Source organism: Scyliorhinus torazame, chromosome 9 (assembly GCF_047496885.1).
Source record: "Scyliorhinus torazame isolate Kashiwa2021f chromosome 9, sScyTor2.1, whole genome shotgun sequence".
NCBI classification, from domain to species: domain Eukaryota; kingdom Metazoa; phylum Chordata; class Chondrichthyes; order Carcharhiniformes; family Scyliorhinidae; genus Scyliorhinus; species Scyliorhinus torazame.
Window position 1 is genome coordinate 27,246,557 of NC_092715.1, and position 12,457 is coordinate 27,259,013.

The 12,457-nt window shown below is 46.3% G+C and overlaps 1 protein-coding gene across 4 annotated transcripts in view; it reads right to left on the bottom strand.

Moving 5' to 3' along the window:
• Nucleotides 1-12,457, bottom strand: part of sh3rf1 (SH3 domain containing ring finger 1) — a 239,833-nt gene that overhangs the window by 23,204 nt on the left and 204,172 nt on the right. For all 4 annotated transcript variants that reach the window (XM_072515735.1, XM_072515737.1, XM_072515734.1 and 1 more), the window contains 4 exons: nt 10,501-10,637; nt 8,499-8,669; nt 2,058-2,329; nt 458-804 (listed from right to left, as the gene is read on the bottom strand). In XM_072515735.1, the coding sequence (XP_072371836.1) occupies nt 458-804; nt 2,058-2,329; nt 8,499-8,669; nt 10,501-10,637 (927 nt within the window). The remainder of the gene's footprint in view (nt 1-457; nt 805-2,057; nt 2,330-8,498; nt 8,670-10,500; nt 10,638-12,457) is intronic.

The window sequence follows — 12,457 nt, forward strand, 5'->3', positions numbered from 1 at the left end:
CTGCACTGTAAATTCTATGGTTCTATGATTCCATCAGCCATATTCTAGGCCATTCACTGTTGTGATGTGGGGAAATGCAGAAGCCAATATGCAAAGAGCAGGCTCCCACATACATCACCATGAAAATAACCAGATACGTTTTGGAGAGCAGCTGATTGAAATTTAAATATCAGTCAGACGATTGGGAAAAATTCTCTTGCTTTTCTTTGAAATAGTGCCGTGGGATCATCCACTGTGAGGAAACACGAGGCCTCAGTTTAACAGTTCTTCCAAAAGGTGACGGGTCTGACAAGGTTGCACTCCCTCGGTATTACCCTGAAGCATCAGCCTTGACTCTTGTACTCAAGTCGCTGGAGAGGGGATTGAACCAACAACCTTTTGGCTCAAGCGACATTTGCGCCATTCACTGGGCCACTTTCCGACCAAAGTTGAAAAAAGAAAGGAAAACACGCCTCACCTTTTCTCTGCTCTCCTTTTCAAACTTGTTGGCGGCTGAGGCCGTCACAGGTGGGGTGGCAGGGACTGTTGGAGCAACGCAGGCTCCGTTGCCTGTCGGCTCCCCCTCCAAGGATGTGGCATTGACGTTCGGCGGGGTTATGGCAGCAGTAGCGGAGGTTAGAGCAGCACCCGGCCTCGCTGCCGTCGGAACGGCAACCACGGTAAAAGGAGCGACGGCTTGCTGTGGATGCTGCAAAGACACGGCTTGCTGAGGGGCCACTGTCGTCGGGGGGATGGTGGAGGCTGGGTTATGGGCTTGTATAGGAGTCACCGCAGCAGTCGGTCTCTCCTGGCCCTGGGCAGCAGCTGTTGGGCGAAAAGAGATTTAATTATTTAAATATTACCGAATTACGAAGCAAAAGATTCAATTAACAAAGCAAAGGGAATTATGTCAAGAGGCCGGAGCAAAATGGATTGTTCTCCTTGGAGCAGAGAAAGCATTTAACAAAAATGTTCAACAGCATGAAGGATTTTTGTCGAATAAATAAGGACAAGCTGTTCCCATTGGTAGGAGGGTCAGTAACAGATTGAAGGCAATTGACAATAAAAACTTTCTCTTTATCTCTCTTGTTTTATATGCAGTGAGTTATGATCTGGAATGCACAATATGAAAGGGTAGTAGAAGCATATTCATCTTCAAAAGGGAACTGGATATGTACTGAAAGGAAAAATTGCAGGTTTATGGGGAACGAACAGTGGAGTGGGAAGAATTGCTTATCCCTCCTTCTATATTGTATGAGGCTATGAAAAAAGCTCTAAGCAAAAACACAACTGCAGGAAAGTTCACCCGTTGGTATCAAGCTACAAAACACCAAGCCAGCAATTACAAAGAAATTGATGGGTTAGGTAGAAGCTATGTTCTTTGCTGAGGAAGTCAGAACAAGCAGGCATAAGCTTAAAATTAGAGCTACTATCTTCAGGGGTGATGTCTCCACACAAAAGGTTGTGGGAATGTGGAATTCGAGATTAAGGCTATTAAGGCTGGCTGTCACTGGAACATTGATAAGGCTTTTGTTAGATAAGGGCATTAGGCATATGGAGCAAGGTGGAGGGATGGAATTAAGATAGAGATCAGCCCTGATCCAACTGAATGGCGGAACAGGCTTGGGCAGCTGAATGGCCTCCGCCTGTTCCTCCTTATGTTCCTAAGCTTGCAACAGGCAACCTGATGCAAAAAAAATGAACCAATTAGACTCAAAATCGAAGACAGGAGGTATTGTCGTAGAAGTCTTAATGCAGAGTGAGTTCAGGCTCCTAATAAACCAATCAGGCAGGTGCTGGGCGGAGGAGGTTAGAACCAGGTCAACAGATCAATGGAATGTTCCCAGGGAAAGGCAACGAACTGATCCAAGAAGACAGAGTGTGTATTTCAGGCTGAAAAGTGGATATTGCTTCTGCTGGAGATTTTAAAACATCAGAGCAAAAAATAGGCAAACAGCACGAGGAAGGTATGCGGGAAATGGTGGCTCTTGTCTTGTTACCCAACCTCCCGGGATCAACAGTTTGAGTAAGATTGCGCTGGATCAATGGTAACATCATCAATGCCACGCCGAACCCACCTGTCCGAACGGCGTTGCGAGCCTGGTTGACCGTCATCTGGCCCGTCATGTGCATCAGAACCTTTGCCTGTGGATTGGTAGCCTGCACGTGTGCTGCTGACACCACGGCAGTGGGGATGGGTGGGGTCGGACTAACGGGTCTGCTGAACTCCAGGCCGTTCCCGGAAGCTTTGGGCTGAGATGTCATCACTGGCAAAACCGTAGTCACTCCTCGCCCGACCTGCGCTGTCACCACCACCGGGAAATTTGGCTGCCCTGCTGCAGAAGGTGCCCTGCAGAAACAAATTAACAATCACCAGACTGAAAATAACAGGCTAAACCGAAACAAAATGAAAATACTGCAGATGTTGGAAATCTGAAATAATAACAGTAAACGCTGAAAATATTCAGCAGGTCTGGCAGCATCTGTAAAGGGAGAAAAACAGACGGCGCGATTTAACCAGAAAAAAAATCTATGTCCGGCTTTGGGCATGTTTACAAGGTGTTTCTCGGGCGCTGCAGAACCCCGCCATTCAACAGCACTTTGTTGTTATTTTGGCTTCGGGGAGGCCACATTTAAAAGTCATTTCCTGCTGACGGGCCCAACTGGAAAGGCTCCTTACAGATCGGGGTGCATTATGTCCGGCTGCTCTGATCTCTCCCAACCCCCCTCCCTTCTACAGGCCTCAGTATTGGGGCTCTTGCTGTTTGCTGTATATGCTAATTGTTTGATTGGGAAATTTGTAGATGACACAGAAATTGGCCATGCAGTTGATAGTGAAGAAAAAAGAACTACAATGCAGAAGGAGGTCATTCGGTCCATCGAGTCCGCACTGATCCTCTCTGAAAGAGCGCCCTACCAAGGCCCACTCCCGGACCCTATCCCCGTAGCCCCACCCAACCTGCACACTGAGGGGCAATTTTTTTATCATGGCCAATCCACCGAGCCTGCACATCTTTGGACTGTGGGAGGAAACCAGAGCACCCGGAGGAAACCCACGCACACACGGGGAGAAAGTGCAAACACAGTCACCCGAGGCTGGAATTGAACCCGGATCCCTGGTGCTGTGAGACAACAGTGCTAACCACTGTGCCACCCCAGAGAAGATAGTTGTTGTCTTCAGAATGATATCAATGGGCACAAAAGTGGCAAAATGGAATTCAATCTTGAAAAATGTGAGGTAGTGCATTTGGGGAAGGCAAACAAGGCAAGGGAATACTCAATAAACGGGAGGACATTCAGAGGGGTAGAGGAAGTGAGAGACCTTGAAGTGCAAGAAGAAAGTTGCCTGAAGATGACAGGAGAGATGGTTAATGGAAAAAAGTGTATGGAATGCTTTCCTTTATTGGGTGAGATATTGAACACAAAAGCAGGGATGTACGTACTGCAGGAACTTGTATAAAATGCTGGTTTGGCTACAGCTGGAGTTCTGAGTACAGTTCTGGTCACCACTTTACAGGAAGAACATGATTGCTCAGGAGAGAGTGCAGAGGAGATTTGCAACGATGTCGCCAGAGCTTGAAGACTGTAGACTGGCGAGGCTAGGCTTGTTGTCCTTAGAAAAGTGGAGGCTGAGGGGTGACCTAATTGAAGTGCTCAAAATTATAGGCATAGCTTTAAGGTAATTGGTGGAAGGATTTAAGAGACATGAGCAAAAGCTTGTTCACCCAGAAGATGGTGGCCGTGGGCGTCTGGAATTCGCTGCCCAAATTGGTGGTTGAGGCTGAAATGCTCAACTCATTTAAAAGGTACCTGGATCTAAACGTGAAGTGCTGGTTCCTGCAAGGCTAGGGACCAGGTGCTGAAGGTGGGATTAAATTGACCGGATAGTTTCTTCTGTGGGGCTGGCACAGAGACGGTGGGCTTAATGGCCTTCTTCCGTGCCGAAATCATTCTATGGTTCACTGGTTCATTTGTCTTATAGTCTGTATATGGAATTTAAGTATATGTCTGAGCTTCCACATTACAAACACCCTGGGCCAGAAAAATTGTCGTGAAAGGGCCACATATTCCTAGCCCTGCAGGGGGCTAGCAGGGTTCCGGCGTAAATCTAGCAGCTTTTGCTGCAGATACGGGCCCCCGCACTTCCGGGTCAGAGGCCGCGTATGCACAAGGCGGATTCCAACCGCGGAGCTGGACCCTAAAAATAGACCCCCCGATTGGCCGCACGCACAACCCTGACCGCCCGCCCGAACATTGCCCGGCCGCGTATAAGGCCCCCCTGCCCTCCGATCGGCCCACTCGCGACCTGGGCGGCCACGGACTGATTCCGCAGCCGCCACGCTAGTTTCCCAACCGGCTGGACCATATTAGATCCACGCCGTCAGGACTTCAGCCGGTTCGGAGGCACAGAATGGCGGGGCGGGCCTCCAGCAATGGCCCCAGGTAGGTTTTAGGCATCGCGGCGTACTCGGCCTTTCGGGGCCCGCAGAATCGGGGAACCGGCGGCAGTCGCGATTCCGTGCGAGGAAATGGATTCTCCGACCCGGCGCTGGCCACGATTCCGGCGTCGGGGTGCGGAGAATCCAGCCCCTTGTTGCTAACACATCCTTCACCTTTACAAAATTATTTCTGGCCACCTCTAAGCTCCTAACTTCAGCATCACATCTACCATCTTCTGTTAATTTGTGTTAAATGTCACGGCGCTGAGGACCTGGGTTCGATCCCGGCCCCGGGTCACTGTCCATGTGGGGTTTGCGCATTCGCCCCGTTTTTGTGTGGGTCTCACCCCCACAACCCAAAGATGTGTAGGGTAGGTGGATTGGCCACACCAAATTGCCTCTTAATTGGAAAAAAAATAATTGGGTACTTTTAATTGGTATACTATCCACTTCAATCTTCACTCGAGTTTCTTCCAATGTATTCCTTCCAACTACCATTTGTCTTTTTGGTGTTCATTCTCAATCCATATTCTAAATTTTACTTGATCTCCGATACTTTGTCAGGTCTCTCCTGACTCTGCGAGTAGCGCTGTGGTCATCAGTGCACCACAAGTTTATGTTTGTTCCTCCAATTTCTATCCCTGGAAGTCCGTCTAATTCTCTGAATTAGATTCTCGAATACTCTCTCATTCCTCAGTACTCCTCTCTTCATTTGAAGCATATTTGATTCTCCATCTTCTGGCCTGGTGCTCCCTAATTGGTCCCAAAATAGGCTCTGGATAAATCTCACATTGTTATTGCCAATGTCACATTTCAGTGACACATCTATTAACTTTTGGTAATAAATATGAGCAAACGCTTTTTTATAGTCTACCCTCATGCCTGTGATTTCTTTCCAGCTCCAATACTTCATCACATATTTCACTGTACAATTTCTTTGTAGACTACCGACATGTACTCTCTATTTTCCTTTCAATTTCATCATACTGTGTGCTTCCTTTCTTTCCTCTTTCTACCACCATTGCGAGTATCTCTCATCCACTTTTTTCTTTTCCATTCAGCGCTAATCCGCCCACTAAATGAAAATTGTCAGGCAGCATATCACTGCTGCTGCCCTGCCAAGGCTGTTGGTTTACAAGGGAACATGCTGGGCAGACTGCGCTCCACTCTTCTACCCATCTGCAGAATGGCTTTGTTAAGAAAACCATCCATCAGGCACCCTGTTTTACATCTGTCGCACCAGCTGATCCTGAGCAAGGTGGGTCCCAAATGAGCTTGTAAGCATGTTACAGCGACAAAAACGACTGTATTTCCTTTGTTTAAGGAGCCCCCGCCGCAGATTAGATTATTTGCGGGATGTTTTCTTTAATATGTTCACGTTGTTTGCATCTATTTCATGTCTTCACGTGGTAAAACATCCCAGAATGCCACACACGAGAGCAAACTCTGGATACTAGGCATAAGGCGACGACATTAGGACAGGTGACGGAAAGCTTTGTCATGGAGGCAGGTTTGAATGTTCGTCTTAAGGCGGCAGAGAGAGGTGAGAGGTTTAGGGAGGGAATTCGAAGCTTTAAGCTGAGGTGGCTGAAGGCTCAGCCGGAAGGTTGTCAGGCTGAAGGAGGTTACAGAGATAGGGAGGGGTTAATTTGAGAATGTTAAAATCATGGCTTTCGGACACAACACGTTCAATGAATTTAACCACATCTGGCCGAAGAAAATTGTTTACAAAGATCATTTGAAACCCAAGGGTATCATTTGAAGACGTGACTGAAAGGAAATAAGTATTTTCAGTAGACTGAGCTTATCAATTAAAAAGTTTCTGCTTTAAGAAAGCCGTGTGGGTTTAAGTAAGGGCACTCAGGTTACATTTTAACAATGATGAGTTACTGTAGTCTTAAAACATGACTCGGTAACAATCCATCTGAGGTTAAGAATACCCTCAAGAACGCACATAACATAAAACGTCCTTTCTGGTTGACAACCTTTTTCATCATAAATTCCAACATCTACGTTTACAATGGAAAACACTTATCCAAACTTGTCACACTGCAGTTACACCCTACTGCAGTGTCTTTAGTGCCAAGTTTTGCAACTCTCAGCTCCTCAGTCTGTATTGCAGAGAAATTCCAGTGCTACAGCCAAAGTTATACTTCTGAGAAATATAAAATCGAAGTACAAAAAGAACGGGGTGAAAAGCGAGGAGAATAACAAGTAATAGATTTAAAATTTTGTTTAAAGCATATGGGGCGTCATTCTCCGACCCCCCGCTGGGTCGGAGAATGGCCGTTGGCCGCCCTGAATCCCGCCCCCGCCGAAGTCTCCGGTACCGGAGATTGGGCGGGGGCGGGAATCGGGCCGCGCCGGTTGGCGGACCCCCCCGCTCAATTCTCCGGCCCGGGTGGGCCGAAGTCCCGCCCAGAAATTGCCTGTCCCGCCGGCGTAAATCAAAGCTGGTATTTACAGGCGGGACCAGGCGGCGTGGGCGGGCTCCGGGGTCCTGGAGGGGGCGCGGGGCGATCTGACCCCGGGGGGTGCCCCCACGGTGGCCTGGCCCGCGATCGGGGCCCACCGATCCGCGGGCGGGCCTGTGCCGTGGAGGCACTCTTTCCCTTCTGCCTCCGCCACGGTCTCCACCATGGCGGAGGCGGAAGAGACTCTCCCCACTGCGCATGCGCGGGAAACTGTCGGCGGCCGCTGACGCTCCCGCGCATGCGCCGCATTTCCGCGCCAGGTGGCGGGGCACCAAACGCCATTTCCGCCAGCTGGCAGGGCGGAAATCCCTCCAGCGCCGGCCTAGCCCCTCAATGTTGGGGCTCGGCTCCCCAAGATGCGGAGCATTCCGCACCTTTGGGCCGGCGCGATGCCCGTCTGATTGGCGCCGTTTTTGGCACCAGTCGGCGGACATCGTGGGGGAGAATTTCGCCCATGTTTGCAGTCAGTGCCAAACTTATATTTTGTAATGTTTTGCTCCATCGTACTTGGTTAATAAGGGCCTTAGGACATCTTGTTACATTAAAGGCCCTACATAAATATAACATAGATTTAAAACATTTTTTAAAAAAAATTTAAAGCACACAATTCTTTTATTTCCAATCAAGGGACAATTTAGCGTGGCCAGTCCACCTAGCCTACACATCTTTTTGAGTGGTGGGGAAGACCCATGCAAACACGGGGAGAATGTGCAAACTCCACGTGGACAGTGACCCAGAGCCGGGATCGAACCTGGGTCCTTGGTGCCATGAGGTAACAGTGCTAACCACTGCGCCATCATGCCATCCCATTAATATAGCATACATATGTTAAAAAGCATCGCACCGGATAGACGGCACAGAAACAGGCCATTTAGCCCAACCAGTCCAAGTTTATGCTACGCCTGAGACACCTCCCATCTGTCTTCATCTCAATCTATCATGGTAGCGAGTTCCGCAATCTCAGCACTGTCCTGTAACAGCAGTAATAAAAACAGAAAGGGCTGGAAAAAATCAGTCAGTCTGGCAGCACATGTGGGGAGAGAAACAGAGTTAATGCTTCGGATCCAATGACAATAGCAGCCCAGTTGCTGTATTAAAAACAAAGTGCATCCTCTAATTCACCATGCCACGAGATCACAGGTTTTATTTTACTCCTTTGCAGATGGTGGGCAACTCCAATTGGCGTGAGAAGACGGTGGTGTGCCTTTTACAGACCACGAAGTCTTGGGTTTTCTTGCAATGCTTTTTTTTTTATATAACCTGGCCAGTTCAGAAATCAGTTGAGAGTCAACCACATTGGGGTGAGACCGGAGTCACAATATAGGCCCGATGGAGTTAGTATGGCAGATTTCCTTCTCCAGAGGGTGTCAGTGCATCACTGACAAACCGACAGCCTCATCCTAGCCACTTGTGACTGAAACCAGCTTTTTATTTTCCAGATTTTAATTTATTAAACTGAATTCAAATTCCCCAAATAGTTTGAGATTGAAAAGGTTGTTCTCTTCAGATTATCAATACTGTGACATGACCACTACATAAAGCAGGAGTACAGTGGTGCAAAGTAAGATAATACTTTGAATTAAGTTCGGAGAATTGGCTTACTGACCTGGTTACGAGTGCCATATAATTCCCAGGAAAAACACCGATTTTGCCTGTGTGCATAGATGTTCCCTTGAACCATCCATCTTGACAGCGCTCAAGCACAAGAAATATCTCTCCCTTTCGCAACTCGAGTTCATCTTCTTTGCGAGGAGTGTACGGATATAAAGCAATATACCTGAAGACACAGATAAAGTATGAGGAACCTATCAGTCAAAGGGGGCAATTGTCCCAGGCTGGAGAGAAAGACTACTGTACAGCTGTAAAACAGGAAAACATTCCAGCCTGCCCCGTAATTAGTGGATTCATTTGAGGAATGTGGAGAAATTGCATTATGGCCTGAAAGAGATGCACATCTACATCTTAAACAGCACAATACTACATTGTGTGTGAGAAGGCTCCTGTTCTTGCAGAACATACCCTGACTCACTGCAAACAGTATAAGTAAATAAAGTAAACACAAGACTGTGTGGAGTTTGCACGTTCTCCCTGTGTCTGCATGGATTTCCTCCGGGTGCTCTGGTATTCTCTCACAGTCCAAGGAGGCACAGGTTAGGTGGAATGGTCACGCTAAATTGCCCCTTAGTGTCCAAAGACGAGCACGATAGGTGGGGTTACGGGGATAGGGGAAGGGGAGTGGTCCTCGGTAGGGTGCTCTTTCAGAGGGTTGGATTGGATTGGATTTGTTTATTGTCACGTGTACCGAGGTACAGTGAAAAGTATTTTTCTGCGAGCAGCTCAACAGATCATTAAATACATTCAACAGATCATTAAGTACAACAGGGTTGGTGCAAGGTTCGATGGGCAGAATAGCCTCCTGCACTGTAGGAATTCTATGGTTCTGTTCTATATTGGATGAATCCAAAGAATGTTTGGCTAAACACTAAAAAATGTAAAAGGTCTTTGCATTTTCTCTTTACAAATACTCATAACTAGACATCTAACTCCCTCAGAAATTGATTCACATATGAGTATGCATTATGTTTTGTGTTAAAGAAACACTTCAATTCTAGTGCATATTATGGAACGTTAGGGTGCCATGACGAAGAAGCAAGCAGGGAAGCAGTGGGATGAATGTGTTTGCTGAAATTAATATTTGGGTGCCTCTGAAAACAGAAGAGACCGAATTGTGATCTGAAAGAAGTATTCAAAATTTTAAAAAGGGATTGATAGGGTTTCCACTTATAAAATAGTCCAAAACTGAGGGACATAATTATACCAGTTCGGCTGGGGGGGCCATTTCTGTGCCTTAGATTCAATGTCTTGCAAGCGATTCCTGCTAATTCAACAAGAAAAATGCTAAAATTATGTATTTAAACAAGTGAAGAGGGCACCCAGCAGAGTGCAATAACTCCACCACACTGTTTTAACTCAACATTATTTTAATTACGCAGTTCTTTCTTGAGCCTTTTCCCTGCCTGGTTAGTGCTCTATAACTACGAAGCTGAGAAAAAAAATCTTTTTCATTAAGAGATTCCACTTCACTGAGGAGGCTTCAGGCCAATTCACATCCAACAACCTGCTCTGAGAACTCTGATCACATTTTGGCAGCTGTGACGATCTACAACATTCTAAGACAACCCATGACATTCTAAAAAAAAAAAAATCAATTCATTCTATCCTCCAAATTTAACGGGGTCCATTAAAAGTTCCAGGATCCGGATTCGCATCCCCGAAGTTCTTCTTTGGACCTTACCTGTCCTAACAAGAGTACCAAGTTTTGTTGAAATCATCAATTAGGTTTTGAGATATGTTGTTTACAGACAGACAACCAGGTGCAAAGGTACTGAGGGAGCACACTGCAGGATGGAAATGTGAAGGCTAATTTCTCAACAGCACCAATGGGCAGGGAGTTTTGGTCAGGAGTTTGCCGCAGGGAAACCAACCCCAGAGATGGGTGGTGAGGAAAACCAGCAAGAAAACAAAATCAAATTTCAAAATTGCCCTTTTCTACTTGATCCAGCCCATAAACAAGTTGGATTTATTTTATATATATTTATGTTACCTACATATTTGGCCGCACTTGAGGCCTTGGATGTGCCACCACCTGGTCTGCCGGTCCCAGTGTTGGTCTTGGAGTACTAGAAGCAGAGGTGGTAACTACAGCATTCGAAGGAGGTGGCGGCGGAGGTGGTGGGTGGTTTTCCTGCATAAAAACAATTCATGGTGTTAGGGCAGTACATGGACATAGCACATACAGCACAGAAACGGATTATTCAGCCCAACCTCTCTACACCAGCATTCACGCTCGGCTCATGTCTCCTCCCACTCTTATTTCCTTTGAGGAACGTACTTCCATTCCTTTCGCCCACATGTAATCAGCTAGGTTCCCCTTGCATCGATTATGCCTCTCTCTTCAACAACTTCCTGCGGTTCCACAATCAATCCAGATTTCCAGATTTGATTTATTGAAGCCCATCTGATATTTACAACATCTAGTTTTGGAAACATCTTCTCTTGCGTCGACCCTTTCAAATCCATTTCATGATTTTGAACACCCCTATAGGATCATCTGTCGGCTTTCTCTTTCCCAGAAAAACCCGCAGGAACCAGACATGAAGCAATCGCAATTTGATGGGACAGACTGGATGGACCAGCAGGTCTTTCCCTGCGGTTAATGCAAAATACTGCAGGTGCTGGGGACCTGAAATTAAAAACAGGAAATATTGGAAAAACACAGCAGATCTGGCGGTATCTATGAAGGGAGAAATAGGGCTTATGTTTCGAGACCAATATGACCCTTCTTCTGAACTTCCCTCAGAACCTCTCTGTGTTCTGATGAAGAGTCCTATGGAGACTTAAAACGTCAGTTCTGTTTCTCTCTCCACAGACGCTGCCAAGCCTGCTGAGCTTTATTTCCAGTACTTTGTTTTTTGTTTTTTTTTTCCAATTGAGGGCCAATTTAGCCTGGCCAATCCACCTTCCCTGCACATCCTTAGGTTGTGGGGTTGAGACCCACGGAGACACGGGGAGAATGTGCAAACTCCACACGACAGTGACCCGGGGCCGGGATCGAACCCTGGTCCTCGGCGCCGTGAGGCAGCAGTGCTAACCCCTTTACTTTCTGTTTATAATTTCAAGTATTTTCCTCATCCTTCTTTGTAGGTTTATGTTTGCATGTGCGTGTACGAGTTGGAAGGCAAATAGGATTGGGCGATGTTGTCAAGTTTACAGTCATGCCAGGATGGAATAGACTGTATAAACTAATTTAGTCTTTTTCTGTCCAAATGGAAAAGCAGTCACTGCCACAAAATGGGCTCGACTTTCAAACAGAAAGCTTTCTTAAGTGCAAGCTATTGAAGGAAGTTTAAAAAGTAGGTTACACTCCAACACCGATTTTTAAAAAGAAAACAGAATATTGTGATAAACTTGGACACCAGTCTGCTGAAACGTCTTCAAGTTGTTGAGGCGGATTAGCTGGTATTCTACCACAAATTTCAACCCCCTTATTCAAATATTGCAGCACCATGTTAAAAATAAATATCCTTTGACGCATTCTCCTCTAAAAGAGCTTTACATGCAATTTTAATGAGTCTGGGAACCATCGCTACACTGATCATTTAGGTCACATCCTATTTCTGTCATAACACTGTTTAAAATCTTTCACTCTGCCAAGCTTTTAGCACATTTCTTTTAGCGTTTTAGCTGAAAGCTATAAATTCTCATGCTGAACTTTCAAGTATAAGTCATTTTTAAACAGTGCAACAGTGCTGAATTTTACATCAGTCAAAATGTGAGCATTATGCATCTTACAGGCTGTGTAAAGTACAGTAGAGAGAATGAATAAAATATTTTCAATTCTTTCCTCTTCCCATAAGGATATGTGATTATGTCGCGCATTGACCTCGGGACGTCCCAAAGCTTCTGAAGGCCAATGAAGTACTTTTGAAGTGTCGTCACTGTGGTAATGTAGAAAACACAGCAGCCAGCTTCAAGAGAAGCCATCAGTGCAACTCTTCTTGATCA